This window comes from Rosa rugosa, chromosome 2, assembly GCF_958449725.1.
Source record: "Rosa rugosa chromosome 2, drRosRugo1.1, whole genome shotgun sequence".
Classification (NCBI taxonomy): domain Eukaryota; kingdom Viridiplantae; phylum Streptophyta; class Magnoliopsida; order Rosales; family Rosaceae; genus Rosa; species Rosa rugosa.
The window spans coordinates 38,578,669-38,600,662 of NC_084821.1; the positions used below are offsets into that span (position 1 = coordinate 38,578,669).

The window sequence follows — 21,994 nt, forward strand, 5'->3', positions numbered from 1 at the left end:
GGTAACCAACGTTGTGCTTTTTTCATGGCACTCTGGGTCATATGGTCTGAAAGAAATAATGTCTTGTGGAACGGAAATTTCTTCTGTGCTTCTAATGCTGCTCAATGGGCTAGTAAATTTCTTGAGGAATATCAGCAACTTCATGTGCATGGAAATGCGAAAGGTAGAAGGGAAAAGTCCAAATGGCAGAACCCCCCTAGTGGGCGTCTGAAAGTGAATGTGGATGGGAGTTACCGGGCTGATCATGGTGATGGTGGAGTGGGAGTTGTGATACGTGATGAAAATGGTATGTGTTTGTCAGCTCTGGCTCGATATTTCCCACATGCTTCATCTGCTCTACATATGGAGGTTGAAGCTTGTAGGGCTGGGCTTTTATTGGCAATCCATCAGGACATGACCGTTATTGATATTGAGAGCGATTGTTCCCTTGCTGTCACTGCTATACAGCGTGAGGTGGAAGATAGATCTGACATTGGGCGAATTATCGATGATTGTAAGTCATATTTGACATCTTTTCACTCAAGTCAGGTTAGCCACATCTTCCGTGAAGCAAACGGTGTGGCCAACAGGTTAGCGCACCTTGCTAGTTTTAATTATATTTCTGATGTTTGGTTAGATGAGACTCCTGTTATTATTCGGGATGTTCTCTATGAGGATGTTTGTAATCTTTCTAATGTCGCTCGGGGTTCAGGTATTATGTCCCCCCCGTTGCAAAGTTTTAATTCAATAAATGGAATCGGGCGTGGGGCTGAGCCTCCCAGCTAGGCTGGGTTCCAAACCCTTTTCAAAAAAAAAAAAAAAAAAAAAGTTATTCTCAGACAAAAAAAGTGTGACGATTGAACATGCGGTTCTTTAGTGTCCTACATGTTTTTGCTTTTTTCTTTTTGGAAATATATTTCTGTTTTTCTTTTGGGCAGATGGGATGAATTTCCGAATCTAGACTTATGGTTTCAAGTTCTTAACAGCGTGTTCCCGCTCATAATATATGAAGCACAATTCTCATTCGTTCCGTCTTCTTCCTTTCCAGTTTCAGCTGACAATTTATTTCAATACTGAGTTTACATTCCATTCCATTCCCTCGACGTCAAGCTTATCTTCCTTCCATTCCCTCACTTGCGCTCGACTTATGAAAAAATATGCCCTATTCATCCGATTTCCAATGTCCAACTGAGGCTGAAAAGCAATTGGGTATCGAGGGAAGTGCCGGAGGTATCGAATATCTCTACCTTATTGTGTTTGAGTGGATAAGGGTTTCAGAGATGAACTATATTTATGCTCACCAGCTGTTTGCGGAAATGCATTCTTCATTAACTTTCTGCATCCCATGACCGATACCAAATCATTGAGTTTGTACATCTTCATTGCTCAAAATATGGTTTTGGTACTTGAAAGTAGTTAGTTTTCTGTTTCTTTCTTGGACTCAGAAATGAGAAATCCAATTTTATTAATTTTTGTTTTACTTCAATCAGGGGAACTGGGAAGGGGTTTAGACAGCTCACCTCTCTTAAACAGTGGCATATTGGCAGTAGCTGCAGTGCTTGGCCAGATCAGTAGGTTGCCTTTGCTAGAACAACGATGCTAGACAGAAACAGGCGAATATTGGTCCAAGATTGCTCACATCAAGGACATACTCATCAATCGAACTTATATGATGTGCATTGGTAATTATTCAGTTCGATCTATTCTTATAGGGCTTCAATAGAAAATTGCCTCTCAATTGGATTTACCTCTGATCTTAATGCATGTCTTCGTTTCAATGCAACATTATTTTCTTGACTTAAACTCCTTGTATAGGCCTCATGTTCCTTATCATTCCTCAGTTATTAAATGTTGGATTGAAGAATTCCCAATGCTGTTGAACTAGGTTGCTTTAACTTTAATTTATTTTGCACTTGCATCAGTGATTACTCGAGAACTTTTGATTTTTTTTTTTCCCTCTAGACAATTACATCCTTCAATTTTCAGTTTCTAAATTACTACTTCTTTCATGGAACTGCACTTCAAAGGAATTTTGGTGAGTCTGCATAGGCTCTTGTTTTCTACGAAACGAAAAATCTCACAAAAAGGATGTGTGGAAACGTCTGCTGGCAATGCACGAGTCATCCTGGCTGCAAATTGATCAAATGAGATGGATTACAATTTACAAGAATCAACTCATTTCAGGCCAGGTACTCATGAAAGTTAAAATATAAACGACAGTTATCCCTATGTATCAAAATGTGTATTCATAGTATAATACTCTTTGTCAAAATTTTGACAGCTTTTTGCTTTCAATATTTTGGCACTGTGGACCAAGTTAGATCCTTTACAGATATGAAGAAGTGATTAAAAAAATGTAATTGCAATACATTGAGCACCAACTTCGTTGTAATCTATAGGTATATGTTCTTTTTAAATTCTTGTGCTTCTATTTGTGGTCATTGTAGCTAAGCCATTAATTATTTTGATATTTTGCTGCCATTAATTACTATTCAAGCAGTCGGAGCCTCTCAAGAGTCTCAATCTTCCCGAAGGTGACAAAATATATTGAAAACTTCCAGTTTCAGTTCTACACATTGTCTATGTGAATCCTCCTTTCCAAAGTTTTCTTAGGTACTGAAGAATTCCCAATGCTCTTGAACTAGGTTGCTTTAACTTTAATTTCTTTTGCACTTGCATCAGTAAGTTTTCTTAGCTACTTACACTTATATGCCATTACATTTACTCTCATATGGTTTTGGCAGCAATTTATGGAAGCAGGGATGAAGTGTACATCATTCTGCAGTTCCCATTAACTTATATATATAATAAGTTTAAACTACATAAAATAGTAGATTAGTTGATACAAACAATTGTTGTCATGGTGCACACAAAAGTAAATTGGCTTAATACCAATTTAATGGTAGATTTTCATATTATCTCTTGAATATTAGAAATAAATTACTTGGTGTTCAGGTGATATCAGCATAGGGAACAGAAATAAACAGCATCGATCAATTGTGTCTGGTCTAAAAGCAGAGGTTAGATTTGGTGGATGGTTCATCGTTAAGTGTACAAAGTTGATTGCAATACTCAGTTGGGAGAGGCTTTGGAATGCAAGATTTACCTGCTTTTCTATTAGAAAATTAAATATATAAAATTCCTGTTAGCACCAACTGTGCTCTTCTTTCTTTTTCATTTTAATACAACAAAGAAATGAATTGAAGCATTGGATAGTTTGCTTGTTCTCTGGAAGATTCTGCATCAAATTAGACTTCTACACCTGAGAGTTTTATACTGCCATTCCTTGTACAAGAGAGGTACGTTATAAGAATTGAATAGGGGTTAAGCCCGTTTGCCTAAAATCACCATGTATTTTGCCCAATTGGTCCAACAAGATGATATTTTGCCCAAGTACACAATCTTTAGGGGAAAAGACTCTTAAGGGTAGTCCTTTTTAAAGTAGTGTCTAATGTATCATATGCTGACTTTTGGGTCCAAAATTCACTTTTCTCCTAAAACAAACTTGTTCACACTTCTGAGAAAAACAAGACTAGCCTTCAACATGCTCAAGTTTTTCACCTAACGGTTATCTTAACAGGTGGAATCACTGCTGCTTGTTTCTATCCTAAGCTGAGGCAAGTTTTCTTAAGAAGTAGAAAATCTGAACTTAAAGGTAGTATATGATACTTGGCAGAACGTAAAACTTTTAACAATAACAGATAATTTAAATAAAAAAAAAACTGATGAAGTGGGTGAACACAATTAATTTATTCATATAAACATATTTACAAACTAAAAATTCAGAGCCTCATTCTCAGGTAAACAGCTAAGAAGAAGCTGTTTAGCTATCCATAAGAATGATTACAGATACTTTCTTGTAATGAAAGCACACTTCACTCTTAGATAGGAAGGAAAGAGCACACTGCTACTATAGCTTTCTTACTTCTTGAGAGAATCTGATTCTTCTCAATTTTCTAATCTAGAACTGATATGGCAATTTTTCGAATAATCTTCGAATGCCTTACAACTGAAGCTAAAGCTCCTTATATAGGGAGCGGACTCCAAACTGGAATTCAAAACTACTTATATCTACAGAACGACTCCGTGATTTCCTGCTTTCCTGAGTGCTCCTGCAGGTGGAGGTCGGACGGGGAAAAGCAGATTCCTCTAGGTGAAATGTTTTTCACCTTACTTTTCTGAAAAGCAAAAGTAGCTTTTGGGAAAGATCCAAAAGTACTTTCGGTGCTTTCTACACCTACTGCTTCACATGTTCTCGTCTGTTTCTGAATTGTGACCAAGGACAAATGAGTCGTTGTCTGCCTGGGCCATTCGAGCAATTGTTGCATTGTCTTCGACATCTATATCAACATACATCTTGTAGTGGTTGTCTGTTTCAAGCTTTTCAACCCACTGTAAGAATGCCAGTGTCGAGTCTATCTCCTTTCTTGTGAGAGATAGGAAAAGATCACTGCTGACTACGTAAGGATGATCGTACACAATGATAATTGTCTTTTCTCCTGCTACCAGGAAAGTATTCTTGGTATCTTCAGAGATGATCTTCTTGATGTATTCTAGTGACATGGCCTTCATCCATGGGATGCTTGAATTTGGCTGATCATTGTAAGCAACACAGGCAGGCTGAAGATATCTTCTTTGAATGATCCTCACATAATGATACGGAGAAATGTATTCAACTTCACCGTTTGTTTTCTGAATCCATTCTGGTGGGGTGGATCTGAACTTCAATCTCAGCATGCAGTCATTTTTTCTGATATTTTTGACTGTGTTGACTATTATAGGGGGCAGTCCCTTGAGATTATCATTTGTTTTAGTCCATAAATTATGAAAAAAACCATTTTCAACAAGCCAAAACTTGTGTTCTTGAGGATGTTCACTCTGAACATTGACTAAGTATCTTCCAACATAAGGTCCAGCAATAATGAAGAGAGTTGGAGGAATACAAGCCTCAGAATTATGCCTTCCTATCAGATTATGGAATTTGAACCAATCTGATTCTTTTAGTGCTATGATAGGAATTCGAGCACTTTCTGGATCTTCAAGACAGTGAATTTTTTCACTTCTAACAGCACTCTGCTGTATTTGAATTTCTTCATGCTGTGGTCTAGCATTTTCATGGAGTTCTTCAGCTAAGGCGAACAAAGCTGGGAATATGATACCACTATTTCTTTCCTGAAAGGCAAATAAGAGATTATCCAGGATTGCCTTCTGGTGGTAAGCTAGCCTCTTGCCAGTTCTGAACACAGGATCAGCAAAGGTTCTTAATTCATAATTAAAAACATTTATTACTCCAGTTGGAGTTGGTTTGCTTTTTGGCAAAGCAACAGCCGTCAACGGTCTTGATGAGCCTTTACCGTCTGCCGTTTGAGACGGGCTAGCCAATCCTTTACCCTGGGATTGATCAGTTGAAGCTAGTCCTTTTGGACTTAGCAGGAATCTTTTGAGGATTTTTTTTTTCTTTAGGATCCTCAGCAGGTTCATGTTCTTTCCCAAGTCTTCTGCTTCTAGGATTACGACCTTCGTCTTCATCTTTTCGATTGAACATGGCCAGTTCTCTGGTTAAGGTGTCTGGAAGATAGTTCTTGTTTCCTGCAATTAATTCAACATTATAATCATATTGGTTAAGAAATAATTGTCAATTTGCTAGTCTTACTCTATCAGCAGCTTTATCAAGTTTAAAATTTTTGAAATTATTTACTCTAGCATAATCGGTGCGAACAGTGAAGGGTTTTCCAAGAAAAGCTGGAGAATTTAAAATCGTTTTCTTGACAGCCAAAATTTCTTTTTCCCCTGTGGGATAATTCAGTTCTGCAGGGCTGAACTTGCCACTATAAAATTTACAGATCTTTTCAATGTTAGTTTCAGGCGTTTTTGCCAGAACAACACCGGACCAGTAATTTTCACTCGCATATGTTTGGAGGATAATTTCATCATCTTCTTCTGGTTGTTGTAGAGGAGGGAGATTCTTGCAGAGTTTTTTTATCTGCTTCACAATTTTTTCATCATCTTCTATGAAGTTCCATTTTCTTTTGGAACTGGTTTTAGGAGATAACATTGCTGTTAGTCCTGAGATTTTGGGAATGAAATCTCTCCCATAATTTATGACTCCTAGGAATCTCTCTAGACTCTTAGCATTAGGAATTCTATCTGGGAACTTCTAGATCTTCTCAAGGATGTGAGGTTGGAGTTTTATTACTCCGTTTTTGATATTTATTCCTAGGAAATCAACTTCATTGAGGATAAAGAAGATTTTCTTTTCTCCCAGGATAATTCCATGTTGAACTATCAGCTTTACAACCTCGTGGAGGTGTTTCATGTGTTCTTCTTTGTTTTTGGAAAAGACAATGATGTCATCAATGTAGACGACGCAGAACTCCGCAACATGTTTGAAGATGTTGTCCATCTTTCTTTGGGAGATTGAGGGAGCTTGCTTTAGAACAAAAGGCATTACTAACCATTCGTAATGGCCTTGTGGTGTTCCGAATGCAGTGAGAGGAATACTCTCAAGATGCATCTTGACTTGCCAAAACCCTACTTTGCATCGAATTTTGAAAAGACTTTAGCTCCTCTGAGCTGGTTGATCAATACTCTTACTTGAGCAATTTGATAACCGTCTTTGACAGTCTTCTTGTTGACGTCTCTGTAGTCAATCACCATTCTAGCTTTCCTCTGAGATTTTCTGCATGATTTCTCACGTAGAATGTTGGAGCATGATGAGGGCTAGTGGAAGGTTGAATTAATCTCTTGTTCAGGAGATCTTCAATATCTTTTCTGAATTCTTTCTGATCTTCCTCTTTGTACTGAGGAATGGCTTTGACATGACAGATAGCATTCATATCATGTAATCTTAATTCACAGACCACTGGGTCTTTTTCCCAAAACTTCTGAGCGTCTACATCGATATTCTGCTCGAGTAGTTTCTTGATTTTCTCAAGGGTGGGAATTTTCTGAGACTCAAGCTTGTTCTGAAAGTGCTTGAGGTTATGCTCATGGATGAAACTAGCTTCTTCATCAATGCTAGTTGTTTCTTCTTCTTCTTCTTCTTCTTCTTCTTCTTCTTCTTCTTCTTCTTCTTCTTCTTCTTCTTCTTCAGAAGATGATTCTTCAACAAATAGTTCTTCTTGTTGTTTGACTTGGAGGATGGTTTCAAATTTGGGTTTGTAAGGGGTAAGGGTAAGATCACCATTATTTTGTTGCGATCTCTGATATTGTGTAGTAAAGTTGGGACCTACTACACTTTTGGCTTGTGTAAGCCTGTCTACCCAGAACACTCGTTCTCCTTTTCTGAAGCCTATCGCTTCTTCATCTTGGATGAATCCCTGTTGGAGAATAAAATTATTTTCCAACAAGAAGTCAGATCCTTGGCCTTCTGATTGCCGAACATTATGGATGATAAATGTTCCTCCACCAATGTTGATGTGAACATTTTTTGCTACTTTATTCATTGTGAGATGGCTTCCATCAAATGTAACACCAGTAGCTGTTCTTTTCTTATCTTCTTTTCAGAGTTCTTCTGGAATTGCAAATCTCTTTGCAACTGTGAATCCCGATCCATTATCTACAAATGCATGTAGATGATATTTTTTATGATCAGGGAATTTGAGTCCAATCTCTATGTAGTTGCTGTATCTACTAGTAGAGACGACTTTCAATTGTTGAAGCTCATTTTCTTGAGCTTGTTCCTGAGATATGAATGGTTTACATTCTTTTGGAACATTTTCTGGTATTTCAACCAGTTCAATGGTTGCACCGAGTTTTTCTTCCTCGATGTTTTCTTCCTTTTCTTTTGAGGAAGATGGTTCCATAATTTCTTGGAACATAGTTTCTAATTCTTTCTCTTTTTTCTCAGAGAAATATTCTTCATACTCTTGTTCTACCAATTGGCTGACAAGGTCATTTTTGGTATTTCTTCTTGCTTCTGCTATGAAGCATTCTTTGTGATAAGTCTTTTTAGACCTTTCACATAACATAGGAAGTCCATTCTTTTCATGACATAAACAGTAGTCACAAACGAATGTACCAAGGTTCACCTGATAAGAAGACGTTATTGCTTCCGTCTTACTTTCTTCCCAGTTTTTGACGTGTAGCACTCATCTGTCTAGATTCCAAGTACTTTATTTCAGAATCTATGTCGGAATCAGATGATTCTTCTTCTTCAGACCAGGCAGAGTAAACTAACCTGTCATCATCTTCATCATCAGAATAGGCTATTTTGTAGCCCTTCATATTTGCTGTTTCTACTATAGGCTCATATTCTTCGAATACAACTTTAGTAGATCTTTTATCCTTTTTCCAGGCATTCATTGGCATAGTGCCCTTCAGCTTTACATAACCAGCATCTGCAAGCTTTCTTGCCTGGTTGAGTATTCTGATGGTTGACTCTTCTTTTTTTTGAAGAATTTCTTTTTAGGATCTTCATCCTGTTATTTCTTGTAATTGGAACTTTTCTTGAATTTCCAATATTTTTTCTTATTTTTTGAATTTTTTCGAGTAATATTTTTTTTTTCTTTTTCTATGGAACTTAGATTCATGACATCCCCAGTTGGTTGGCATATCCAGTATTCCATAACAGAAATTTTCAACTCCATTGAGTTGTTTCTTGGCCATCTTAGCTCTAAGATTGGCTTTGCATTGTTCTTTCAGTAATTGCCGAATTCTGTCAGCAATTCCTCCAACTGAAAATCTTTCAATTGGTTTTTCTGCTATGCTTTCTCGCACAGCTGTTCTCCATGGTTCAAGGAGTTTCCTGTGCAACAGGTTGACTAGATCAGTATTTTCTAGTTCACCGATTGTACAGTAATATTCTTGAAATTCATTCAAGTATTCTTCAAAATATCTCATGTCATAAATTTTGAGAGCATGGACATTTGATTTGGCCATTTCTTTAGCCTTCTCACTCAGATTTGAGAGATCTCCACAGAACTGATCATACAGGGGTACTGCAAAATCATACGGAGATTTTGAATTTTTTATCTTTTCTAGCCAATCTCTTCCTCTGGCAGTCTCTTTAAAAGAGAAGTAATACCTTTTTGCTACTCTAGTAAGTGTAGTTTCATAATACACCTGAAGATCTGGTGCTTCAAATTTTTCAAGGGTTAGAGCAGAAGCCATCATCAGGCTATCAACCCATTGGTCAAGAGTTTTTCTCTTGTCTAGAGCTTTGTCTAGATTTAGCCAAATACCATGAGTGAAAATTGGTACTCTGGGTATATTGTCCTCTGGGACAAATCTTTGAGAATTTCTTTCTCCATTTTTGCCCGTAGGGGCTTTCTGTAAAGGGAGTTTTACTTTTCCCTTTTCTCTGGTGATGAAAGTTTTGGAGCTTTCTCCTTCTTCCATTTCAATATCCTGATAGGGAAGGAGTTTTCTTTCCTTTCCTGGTTTGAAGTTTTTCATTTCTTCTATTAGTTTTTCTAATCGTTCAGGATCTTCATAGGACTTTGCTTCATCATAGAGATCATAGAGCTTTTGTGCTCTAAGCATATTTACTGGTCTGTTCAGATCAGCTTCTAAATCTTCTTCAGTGATGGACTCTGATGGTTCTTCAGAGTATTTAGTACCACTAATTTCTCTAGTGCTGTAGCTTCTTCTGAGAAGATTGTTGTTTATCCTGACATTTTCAGGACAGACGTCACTTTTTCTGTGATCATCGAATTTTAGACTGATATCTCCAGTCTTTTTGATTTCATAAATTGCCGCTTTGGCATTTTCTGCTGGTTTTTTCGAACCTGATAATTTCTATTCAATACGAAAAGTTACTTCATTCCAAGTAACCTTATGAATCTGTTGTGAATGGTTCTTCTGACTGGTGAGGAATCCAGTAGTAAGACCTGAGATATTTGATATCCTTGTCTTTGATTCTACTGTAGTACTCATCAGTTTATAGTATATTCTGTATACTATTGCAAGTTCTTGCATATCCTTTTTCATTGATATGCCATCTGTCTTGACTCTCAGTCTTAGACAGTGAGCTGCATCTTTCAAGCTGGTTGAGAAGTTTGGGAAACAGTTGAAATATGTCACTTGATTGCACAAAGATGCTTCAAGGGTTCCCAACAGACTAGCTTGAAAATCTGTTAGTCTATTGTCTTGTAGGACACATAGAACTGAACATTTTATTCCTTCTCGAGCCAGAAGTTTTATGCCTACTTGGACTGCTCCAATGTGCATAAATTGATAATTTTTTGTTCTTGCTCGAGCAACTTCTTCAGGAGTGATCTTCAGAAGATCTGTTTCTCCTGTAGTTGAGGGGGTTGTAAATTCCAATAATTTGAAGTGGTGGCTATCTAACACATCAAATTTGCCCCTTTTATAGATTTGTTTAAAATCGAATTTTGAAATTGCGGAGTTTTTTACCTCCTGTTCAATTTCGTTGAATTCAAATTCTTCAGCATTGAGGAGTTGTACTCCCTTCTTTTTCCTGAAGATGCTCATCATTTTGACATCTCTTTTTTCTTCTTTCGGTTTTTCATACCGAATACTAGTTTGACTAGTAGAGGGTCCAAGAAAAATCATGTTTGGAACAGGATTCTTCTCAAGTTTCTCTAATGGTTTAAATCCATTAGCTTTCTTTGGTTTTACTATAGGCACTTTCTTGTCCTTCAGTATATTTTTCATAGAATCCAGCATTTTTTGCTGTTCATTGATTTTTCTACTAACACTTGTTAGCTTTTCTTCTTCCGTTTTTGGAAGTTCCTTGATATAATCTATTTTATTTTCCAATTTTTCTAATTTGTAGATTATAGAAGATAATTTTTCTAGATAATCTTGCACTACTAGAATTTTGTTCATAGACATCGGCCCAGAACCGATGTTAAACTAATTTTCGACCGATGTCTTAGTGGGTGTAGAGAAAGATATAGACATCAGTATAAGCGCGTTTTTAACCGATGTCCCAGACAACAACCAACATCGATTCTAAAAAACAAATCGATGTATAATCGTTATAATCATCATATTTTTGTATGTTAGGTATGTCTAATTCTTCATATTTTCACATTTTATGCTTAATAAAGTATATGTCGAACAATACTTACGTGAACATTTGCATCGATTTCTATTCCAGAAGCGATGTCCAGTACACTTGTAGACATCAGTTCTCACGAGTATTGTTTGTTCTTGGCCATTTTTACATGTAGCTTAGCACATTATTTTCTTAGGAACGATGTCTGTATCTTTAGGTGTCATCGGTTTTTTTTTAAGGACTGATGTTTCATTTAACACAGCACATCGTTTTCATTTAAGCAAAACGATGTTCAATGGTTTTATGTATATCGCTTGCTTTTTCTAGAACCGATGTGTTGTTTCATTGTAGACATCGCTTTTGTTTTGTAAAATCGATGTGCATTGGTTTTGGGTACATCGGTTCTGTGGACACAATTCGATATATTGATAATCATAAGACATCGATTTTCATTTTGATACTGATTTCTAATCTCTCAAGTGACTTCGTTTTCCTTGGCATTACTGTTTTGTTATGCTTTTATATACTTCACTTCATACTGACAGGCATAATGTGCAAATGGAAAAGAAATGCATTTCCCATCATCCAAAAATCGAGGCTTTCCATTAATTTTCTTTTCAAGTTCATGATTCAACATAATTCACAAAATAAAACCCCAAAACCGACAAAGGCTAGCCTAGACATTTGATCCAGCTTTAGAATTCTTATCTGTAGCCACTTTAGTAAACCCTATTGGAAATATTTCAATGTCTAGAGCTACAACACAGTACTCAGAAATCAAAGTACACATATGTACCCTATTCATATTCATCAGCAGCAACTTTTGGCTCTTCGTGTCGTTGAAACCAAGTGTACGTTGTATTTCCTGTGGTATCTCCAAGATTGCTTCTTCAACTCTTTGCTAGCCAAATATTGCTGGTAATTAAGTGTTCTGCAGGCAATAATAGACTTGATCACAGTTCATATTGATTGCACTGTAGGACCATATGATACATTGCATGTCAATGAAGTGATATAATTTACCCGCTGATAGTAAAAAAAATTATTGTTCACAATTGAATGACAAAATAGAATTAAGTAAACAATCCAATCCGACAGAAGAGGGCGTCAACTAAATGCACTGCAGCCAACTGCAGAAAATCAAGAAGCCAACCAAATGAAGAGCAGAAGGCACATCAATTATTCATGGTCATGGTGAATGGTCAAAGCAACAATATCACAAAAGAAGAATATAATCATACCCTGAGGTTTAACTTCTTTATGAGTTTCATGATAATATTCTTGGCGTTGGAGTAAAGAAAGAATAGTTCCATATTTGGCTAGGAAAATCAAAAAGAAGATAGTGATCTGCAGTAACATTAATAGGCAGCAGAATGCTATTGTCAATTTTACCACTACCCAGGGGACAAACTAGAAGAATGCTAACATGGCTAGCATTCTTCTAGAAGGATTGTGTGTGTAGTGAAGTTTTCAACTTAGGAAATAAGACTTAATGTTTCTCTCTAGCTAAGCTAGCAAGCTATATATACTGAATCTAAAAGTATAAGGAAAAATGTGTTGGCAATTGAGATACGGAAGTAAGAATATGAAAAAGAGAGAGCTATATATGAAAAACAACCGGTAGAGTTGTTATGACAAGTAAATTGAGTTATATATGTTGAGAAGATAAGAAAGGGTACATACCTGTGTAGTCTGAACCACAGACTTCTCAGTCACAATTTTCTCCCCTAGAAGGATTGACTCTACACGAAGCAAGTGTATATCAATGGAAGAAATTGGAACTGCAGATGCTTCTACTGTTAGTTCACCACTAACAGGATCCGATAAAGAACATTGAGTGGCCATTTTTCCAATGATTCGAAATCCACCTATTCAGCAATACCTCTTGTCAGTCATGGTATCATGAAAAAGAAAATGAGCATTCCCTTTCCAATAATAAAGGCTGACAATACTCCAAACTTTTAAGAACAGTAACTAGAGATATGTAAATGAAACAGAAAGCAAGTTACTTTAAATACAAAATCAGAAAGCAAGTTACTTTAACTAATATATGTAAATGAAACCACACAGAATAAAATCAGATAGCATCTTAATCTATAGTCAATGCATACCTTTATCACTTTCAACTATGAACTCCATTGTTGTAGATAACGACTTATACAGGTATCCTCTCGATATATCTACAGTCACTAAATACTATGGCACAATTCATCATCATGTCTCGGTTAAGTACGAAAAAAGAAAATGCATTTCAAAGGCAATCAGAAGCAATGATATATTCCCAACTAATAGTGTAAACTACAGAATATTTGTACTTTCCAAGGCAGAAAGATGCACCTGAATGTTAATATTTCCTCCATGGAACGTCTCATAGAACTTTTCGAGGTTATCTTCTTTTGGTTGCCTGATATGCATAGAAAACGGTATCTGCCACAAACACAGAACTTTAATTCGCAAATGGTATAATAGGAATTTGAATCCACCATAATTTACTGCAACTGGAAAATCGAAAGTGGCTAGAGGATACACTGCTACAGTTCCTAAACTACTTGTTATTCGTACCTCGGTTATGCCTGAAGCAATCTTTCCGGCAGGTCTAAGCTCAACAATTTTGTTCCTGCTTTCAAGTGAGAAAAACAAATCGGTTGCAGAACGCTTCCATATAATGGTACCAAACAAAATCAACATCTTTTTACATTCCGTTTTCTCAGATCATTTCAGACTCAAAATTCAAAGCACTAACAATAAAGATTTACCATTTTTCGAGTTTCCTGAAGATTTGAGATTGACACTGGGGTTCTCATTCTGACTCCCAGTTGCATGACCACTCTCATCACCTTCCTCATCATCTGAACCCTGCGAACACTGCAAAACAAGAAACAACAATTAAAAGAACAATCCTTACTTCACAGAACCAAAACCAAAAACCAAACCAAAAACCTTACTTCACAATTAAAAAATAAAACAAAACCAAACCAGAAACCTTACTTCACATTTTCACTATTAAAAGAACAATCCTTCCACTTACTTTTGGATCATCATTGCCCTGGAAATTGCCGTGGAAAGTATTGAAGTTCTCTTTCAGACCCTCTTCCTATTACACCACCAAACCCAAAATCAGTTCCACATTTCCCAGAAAATGTATAACAAAAAATCAACATATCAAATCTGAATCTTCATAAACAGTAAAAAAATCAAATACCTTTAGCTCCTGCAAAGCATTAGGGATTGCCCCAAACCCTTTCCAAGTATACTGGTTCCTAGCCTTTCGCAAAAGAACCTGTAAAATCAAATCACCCAAGTCAAAAACCCTCAATTTGGGGCAAAATTAAAGAAAATCAACCTCCTTTACATCTCAAATCTGCATCCAGACCAACCTTGTTTAGCTATTGCATTCCTCTAGTTCATTAGACGAGAGAAAAGCACAGACGAGAGAGAGAGGGAGGAGTGATTATAATCGATGCTATAATTTGAGGACTGATTCCAAGCTGGAACAAGGACATTTTAAGCTCTGCTGTAAAATCACCGAGCTCATATGCAAATAAACAACATGGATGACCCTATAACAGACCACCTATTAGCAAACTATTGATAAGATATATATAAGTAAAAAAAAAGGAAGGTTAAATTATATTCTTTGATTAGAAAAGGAATTGGAATCAACATATATAAAGAGGATGTAAATTCACATAAACACAACCCCACTGACCCACTCACTCTTAATAAGAGTAAAACATTTCTCACAGTTCTTATAAGATTAGTCTTTCTGTTGCATTGAGTGTCGTATCATTCCAAATGGATGCTGGAACAATGCCACTCAGTGAATTGTTCGCAATGGACCTGCCATGCGAAATAAATTCTCAGTTTATTCCATTGCAAAGTTTGTATAACGGAACTGCTATAACAATTAATAGCATTATATGTAAAATAGCTCCTCCAGTATTGACAGAGTACGGTCGAAGCTCAGATTTAGCTAAGTAAGATTAATAAACAATGCAGTGAACCATATAAATAATTGCAAAATAAGGAAAAAGCAGATTGAAATCACTCACAATCTTTGAAGCAGTGGAAGACCGGAAAAGTTGGCAGGAATGCTCCCAGTAAGAGTGTTGTTTGATAAATTTCTGTGGACATGGGTCACATGTTAAAATTAAAAATATCATTACAATCCTTCAAGAATCAAATATGTGAGTCCCCAAAACTCAATGACACATTTTTCAAAAAAACTAACATTAAATTCATGATAAGTGCCAAAATGTATATGCAATAAGCGTCGACCCAACAATCTGTTTCACTTTCCCCTACAAACAAAAACCCACAAAACAATCACACAAATCCAACAATACACAAACAGAGTTTTAAGCCCCAAAAGATTTGAACTTTGAATCTCCAATACCTTGTGTATATCAATACAGGGTCGGAAACGAACAGCACAGCTTATGAGTACTCAATCGCCAAAACCCTATAACCAAACAACAACAAAAATAGGTTCTATGTTATTACTGCATACAAAAAGTTACATACCAAAAACGAAAGCATAAACTTACTGAACGTTGCATATGGCCTAGACCCATCAAACTTCTTTTTACCGAGACAGTCCAATCTCAAAAGCATAACAAAATCAATAGTTCAAACTCAAGGTGACCATACAATTTCATAGCTCACAATTTCAATTGGAACAAAGATTGGAAGGAAGCAAGAGAGAACATAACCAAGCTGGACTTGACAAATTAGTTAATATTGAAGCCACCCACAAACTCTCGCTTCTTAAACTCTAAAGAAAAACAATCATACTTCAACAATAGCCCACAAATAAAAACAATAGCCCACAAAAACAGTCAGACGTACAGATCTGGTGTACAGAGAATGGCGTTCCGAAGCTGGACTTCGTCTCCGACCGGCATCGTAATTGAATCCTTCCTCTCAAACTCCAAGCTTTGATTTGAGAGATTAAGACAGAACGGCCTGGATGATACCCTCGTCCTCCTCGGAGCAAAATGCGGGGTCAGAGTCGCGGAATTTGGTGAGGCGCGTGAGATGAAGGACTGGACGAAGTCGATGCGGAAGAAGCCAAGGAGGCGATGAGTTCGAGTGAGGAAGAAGAGGAGGAGGAGGAGCTCGATCTTGGGAGGAGGAGGAGGAAGAGCTCGGGCTGGGTTCAGAATGGAGGTCGAGAATCGAGATTGAGCTTAGCCGCTTAGGGTTTGTGTTTTGGTTTTGGGGTCGGGCCGGGTGCTTTTTTTTTCTAAGTGTGAAAATTTTAAGTTTTAATCCCCGCGTCCTTCAATTCATTAAAACACTTAGCGCGTCCATGAAATGAGGTTCCCGCAAATTTTCAAACAAAACTTTTAACACCGGTTATTTTAAGACCCGATGTTAATAATATACATTTAAATCGGTATTTTCGTAAAGCGATGTTGGATTGCTTTTTTACATCGTGTGCAAGTCTGACCGATTTAAAACATGCGATGTCTATGAACAGATTTCTAGTAGTGTTGACATCTAGAAAATTCTTTCAGCAAGATCTGATGTTTCTCATCAGAGGATTTCAGTAGAGAATTCAACTTCTCTAATATTAAATCAGACATTATCCCCATTAGGGATTCCCGTTTTGAGCTATTTTACAAGCTCTGAAACCAGATAGTTGCGGATCTAACCAATGCTCAAATAATCAAGAGGTTTTTGTTCCTCTTGAAGAGTATATAAGAGATCTTCTATATCTTGTTCAACTTTATAGATTCTTGTTTGAAGTCTATAAATGATATCCTAGTAATCGGGAGTTTCCCTAACAAGATTATCTCTAAAGTTTTTCAACTTTCTCAACTTTTCTTTTTCTTTTCTCAATTCTTTGTTAGTACCATTCCAAAGAGAAATTAACTCAAGTCTACCGGCGATCGGAATTATGAATAATAAAAATTTACTGCTTTACCTTTGAATATAGAGGATGAATTATAGTTACAAATATAGTCTAGACAAATAAATTCAAAATGGGCCCACCACGCTTTATCAAAAAGAAAATAATAGTAAAAGCAAGGCTTAGAAAGAGAGAGGGAGAGGGGTACTAATGGTATAAACATTAAGGGCATGTTTACTTACTTAGAAGGAAATGGAATGATTACGGAGTAAAAACATTCCTGCGTTTACTAACACATAAAGGAATCAGAATGATTCCGGGTAAAAGAATTCCTGCGTTTACTAACACATGAAGGAATCAGAATGGATGTAGGTCTCACCTCCTTATCAGGAATCTATTCCTGAATATTCAGGAATTCGATTACGAAGGGGGGAGATGAGTTTAGGAATCATTCCTCCGGAATCAATACTGATTCCTTTCTTCTCTCATTCCACTTGTCTCCGATTCATGATTATTTTCCATTCCAAGTAAGTAAACGTGCCATAAGTGAAAGGAATAGTTGGGAGAAAAAGAGAAAATTTTTGTGTGAATGGAGTTGAAAATAAGTTGGTGGAGTGTATTTTAATATTTTGTGGGTAAGTGGTCATCAAGAGAATATACATCTACTGGAGCTTAGCTTCAGCAAGAGAAAGGATAATATATAAAAGAGCACTGAAATTTTTTTTTTTTCTTCTTTTTGGTAACAAAGAGCACTGAAAGTTGATTTTTAAGAGTAGTTGCCTTTTCTACAAATGGGGTTGTTGAGAGCTCAACATGTGTAATTTTCCTGATTAACTTTATTCGAGTAAAGTGGAGAGAAAGAAAAATGAAGCTGAGTGAGTAGTCAATATTGCTTTATTATGCTCAATCATATTGGGTGAAATTTTTGATAAAGCTACGTATTATGAAATTGAGATAGTAACTCATTATTTTGATAAGAGTTACCATAAATACAATTCAATGAGAACTACCACTGACTTTTCTTGATCATGGTTTGTTTTTTAATTGGAGTTCATACAACTTTAGCCAGCTACAAGTCTACAACATGTAGCTCTTGTTATGTAGTAATTAGCTTCTTAAAGCTTGCTTGGTAAGGCTCGAGTCTTGTATTTAAAAGGCATATTAATAAATATGCCTTGTAATTCCTGAATTAGATATTTTGAATCTCAGATTTTATCCCAGCTCCTTCTGCTTACGCATGAAACACATTTCCTAAACAGTTTCCCATCAACTTCCTGATATTTGTGTTGGAAAAATTAATAGAATGAAAATAATAACCCCAACCACAAAAGGATAATATGCAAATAAATAAAGGGGTAAAAGAAAGAGAACACCGGATATAACGTGGTTCGGCAAGGTGCCTACGTCCACGGGGCAGCAACAACAAGAACTTCCACTATGATAAGGTGGGTACAAGAGATACACAACTTCAAGAATACTACTTGAAGGAAACTCTCTCTCTCACACTTGTTTTGCTACCTAACAACTACAACACTCTCAACTTGGAGTGGACACTCTTCACACTCAACTTGGATGAAGATGTGATTGGATTGGATCAGATGAGACTTCATTGGAATGGGCAAATGACCTCTCCTTCTATACACCAAGGAGGAACCCTCTAGATGACTTCATTAATGCTCCATTCAACCACCTTCAATTAATTCTCCTTCATGAATCTTCCACATTCATCTTGGTCCAAGCACTTCAAACTCTAGAACCAAGAGATGTTTGACCCCTCATAAATTCCTTGTGGGAAACTAGAATACATTATTCTAGAACCAATAGATCATTCATGAACATTCTTTGAATTTGGTCTGGATATTTAACAATCTCCCTCTCCAGACCAATCCGGGGAAATGCGAAGTGAGACTTCTACTTGAAGTCCATCCCAGCGGACTTGCTGCAATACTCCAACTTCTGCTGTGGAACCACTTTAGTCAACATATCAGAAATATTTTTGTTGGTGTGAATTTTCCTCAATTGGAAAAACTTCTTTGACACTACATCTCGAATCCAATGATAACGATGATCAATGTGCTTAGTGCGAGGGTGATACATTGAATTTTTGCTCAAGTGAATAGCACTCTGACTATCACAATGCACCACATAATTTTCTTGCTTCACACCCAATTCTTGAACGAACCTTTGCAGCCATATCATTTCCTTGCCAGCTTCATTTGCTGCTATATACTCAGATTCAGTGGTGGATAAGGCAACACACTTCTGTAACTTGGACTGCCATGACACAGCTCCCCCAAAAAATGTAATTAAGTATCCAGAAGTGGACTTTCTATTATCAAGGTCTCCTGCCAAATCTGCATCTGTGAAACCTTCTAAGACTAGTCCTGAACCACCAAAACACAAACACAACTTTGAGGTGCCCCTCAAATATTTGAGTATCCATTTGACAGCTTCCCAATGCTCTCTGCCAGGATTAGAAAGATATCTACTAACAACACCAACTGCATGTGCAATATCAGGGCGGGTGCATACCATGGCATACATAAGACTACCAACAGCTGATGAATAAGGGATACCTGCCATCTTGTCTTTCTCCACTTGTGTAGTTGGGCATAAACTTCTGCTTAACTTGAAATGATTTCCTAGAGGTGAGCTTACTGGTTTAGCTTCTTTCATGTTGAACCTTTCAAGCACCCGTTCAACATACCTCTCTTGTGACAGCCATAATTTCTTCGCTTTCCTGTCACGAGCAATCTCCATGCCCAAAATCTGCTTAGCTAGCCCTAAGTCTTTCATGTCAAATGACTTTGATAAATTTGCTTTCAACTTGCGAATCATAGAAACATCTTGGCCCACAATCAACATATCATCAACATAGAGCAACAAAATTATGAAATTACCTCCAGTAAACCGCTGGATATAAACACATGGATCTGCATCAGTTCTCTTGTACCCATGACCCACCATGAATGAGTCAAATTTCTTGTACCATTGCCTCGGCGCTTGCTTAAGCCCATATAAACTTTTCTTCAACTTGCAAACCATGTGCTCTTTTCCCTCAACCTCAAAACCTTTCAGTTGCTCCATGTATATTTCTTCTTCCAAATCACCATGAAGAAATGCTGTTTTCACATCTAATTGCTCCACCTCAAGATCCATGCTAGCAGCCATGCCCAAAATAACTCTGATAGAAGTCATCTTGACAACTGGTGAGAAGATCTCGTCAAAATCTACTCCTTCCTTCTGCCCAAAACCTTTCACAACCAAGCGAGCCTTGAACTTTGTTAACTGTTCATTCTCATCTCTCTTCAACTTAAACACCCATTTATTTTTGAGTGCTTTTCTGCCTTTAGGAAGCTCCACCAACTCATAGGTGCCATTCTTCAATAAGGACTCCATTTCAGACTTCATCGCCAACATCCACTTATCACTGTCTGCATGAGTTTTTGCCTCCTCAAAGCATTCAGGCTCCCCATCATTGGTCAATAGAATGTATTTGGAATATGGATCATCTCCATCACTAGTGACCAAAATATATTGTGAAGAAGGATACTTGGTACTTGGCTTTGGCACTCTGTTGGATCTTCGAACTGGTACTTGGGCATTTTCTAGCTGCTCCCCCTGATTAGGCTCCCCATGATCATGATCCTCCTGATCATTATCTTCAGGTTCTGCTGCTTCTGCTTCTGCTTCTGCTTCCGCCATATCAGGAACATCTTCATTTACCATATCTTGAGTTTTGTCACTAGGTTCTTGTAGAAGCGGTGATGAATCGTAGGTGAGGCGGTCTGCATGTTCTACTTCCTTTTTGTCAAAATCTGCAATGGTTTGACCTTCATGGAACACCACATCTCTGCTTCTGAATAACTTCTTGGTCTTTGGATTCCACAACCGGTAGCCCATCTCTTCATTGCCATACCCAAGAAAGATGCATGGCATGGACTTGTCATCTAGCTTTGATCTTTGCTCCTTTGGTACATGTACAAATGCTTTGCACCCAAACACCCTTAAGTGGGAATATGAAGCACTTTTACCGGTCCACACGCCTTCGGGAGTCTCCAAGCCCAACGGTACACATGGTGTTCGGTTGATAAGGTAACATGCGGTTGTCACTGCTTCACCCCAAAACTCTTTTGCCAGGTTGGCTGTCTTCAGCATGCTTCTCACTTTTTCTAGAATGGTGCGGTTCATCCTCTCTGCTACACCATTATGTTGTGGGGTGCCAGGAATTGTCTTCTTGTGTTTGATGCCATGCTTCGAACAATAATCTCTGAACTCGTTCGAAGTGTACTCTCCGCCATTGTCACTATGGATACTTTTGAGGGTTCTTCCTATCTCCCTCTCCACCATGGCATGGAACTCCTTAAAAGTTTGGAACACCTGGTCTTTTGATTTCAACAAATAAATCCAAACCTTTCGTGAAGCATCATCAATATAAGTGACAAAATATTTATTATGACCTAGTGATTCAACTTCCATGGGGCCACATACATCTGAGTGTACTAGGTCTAATACATTTTCTTTCCTTGTAAATGTTCTTGTGAAACTAACTTTATGTTGCTTACCAAATAAACAATAATCACAAGGGTCAAGTGAGGTACCTTTGGCAAAGGGAATTAGAGACTTCTTTGCCAAAACTTGCAATCCCTTCTCACTTATGTGGCCTAGCCGCTTGTGCCATAAACTTGGAGAAGAATCATCTACAACATTCAACTCTCCTTTGCATATCTTGCCATATGTCTTGTAGATGGTACAACACAACTTCCCTCTAGCAACCACTGATCCCTTGGTAAGCCTCCACTTTTGATCACCTCCATGATGATGAAACCCTTGTCGATCAAGCACACCGGTTGACATCAAATTGAGACGTAGACCTGGAACATGTCTAACATCTTTCAACACAAGCTTGTTGCCCAAATCAGTCTCAAAACAAATATCTCCAATTCCTCAAAATCTTGGAGTAGCCATCGTTGTCCATCTTCACAATCCCAAAGTCACCACCTTTGTATGTAGTGAAGTACTCCAAGTGTGGAGTGGCATGGAAAGAGGCTCCGGAATCAACGACCCATGCAACACCGGGACAATCATCAACATGTAGACATTCACCTTCAAGACAAAGGAACTCACACTCATCATGAGACACGGAAGCTGCAGTGTTTTTCGTGTCATCCTTGGGTTGATGAGTATTGCCATCTTGA

General features: G+C 37.4%; 1 protein-coding gene and 1 long non-coding RNA gene across 2 annotated transcripts; both read right to left on the reverse strand.

Moving 5' to 3' along the window:
• Window positions 1–12,571: 12,571 nt before the first annotated feature.
• Window positions 12,572–13,630, reverse strand: LOC133730714 (uncharacterized). Its single transcript, XM_062158255.1, has 4 exons — window positions 13,505–13,630; window positions 13,280–13,369; window positions 13,054–13,138; window positions 12,572–12,810 (listed from the first exon to the last, which is right to left on the reverse strand). Exons 1-4 carry the CDS (start codon window positions 13,628–13,630, stop codon window positions 12,572–12,574), a joined length of 540 nt encoding a protein of 179 aa, XP_062014239.1.
• A 74-nt stretch (window positions 13,631–13,704) lies between these two features.
• Window positions 13,705–14,507, reverse strand: LOC133731544 (uncharacterized). Its single transcript, XR_009856708.1, has 4 exons — window positions 14,320–14,507; window positions 14,145–14,222; window positions 13,971–14,036; window positions 13,705–13,807 (listed from the first exon to the last, which is right to left on the reverse strand). It is a non-coding gene; the product is annotated as an uncharacterized LOC133731544 (long non-coding RNA).
• Window positions 14,508–21,994: the final 7,487 nt, after the last annotated feature.

What these genes read in the sequence shown, in the direction of transcription:
- LOC133730714 (XM_062158255.1), bottom strand. Translation starts at nt 13,630, where the DNA reads ATGTTGATTTTGTTTGGTACCATTATATGGAAGCGTTCTGCAACCGAT. An exon ending in TTGCTTCAGGCATAACCGAG is followed by an intron (nt 13,370 to 13,504) that starts GTACGAATAACA and finishes TGTTTGTGGCAG; the next exon opens with ATACCGTTTTCTATGCATAT. An exon ending in GAGGAAATATTAACATTCAG is followed by an intron (nt 13,139 to 13,279) that starts GTGCATCTTTCT and finishes ATTGTGCCATAG; the next exon opens with TATTTAGTGACTGTAGATAT.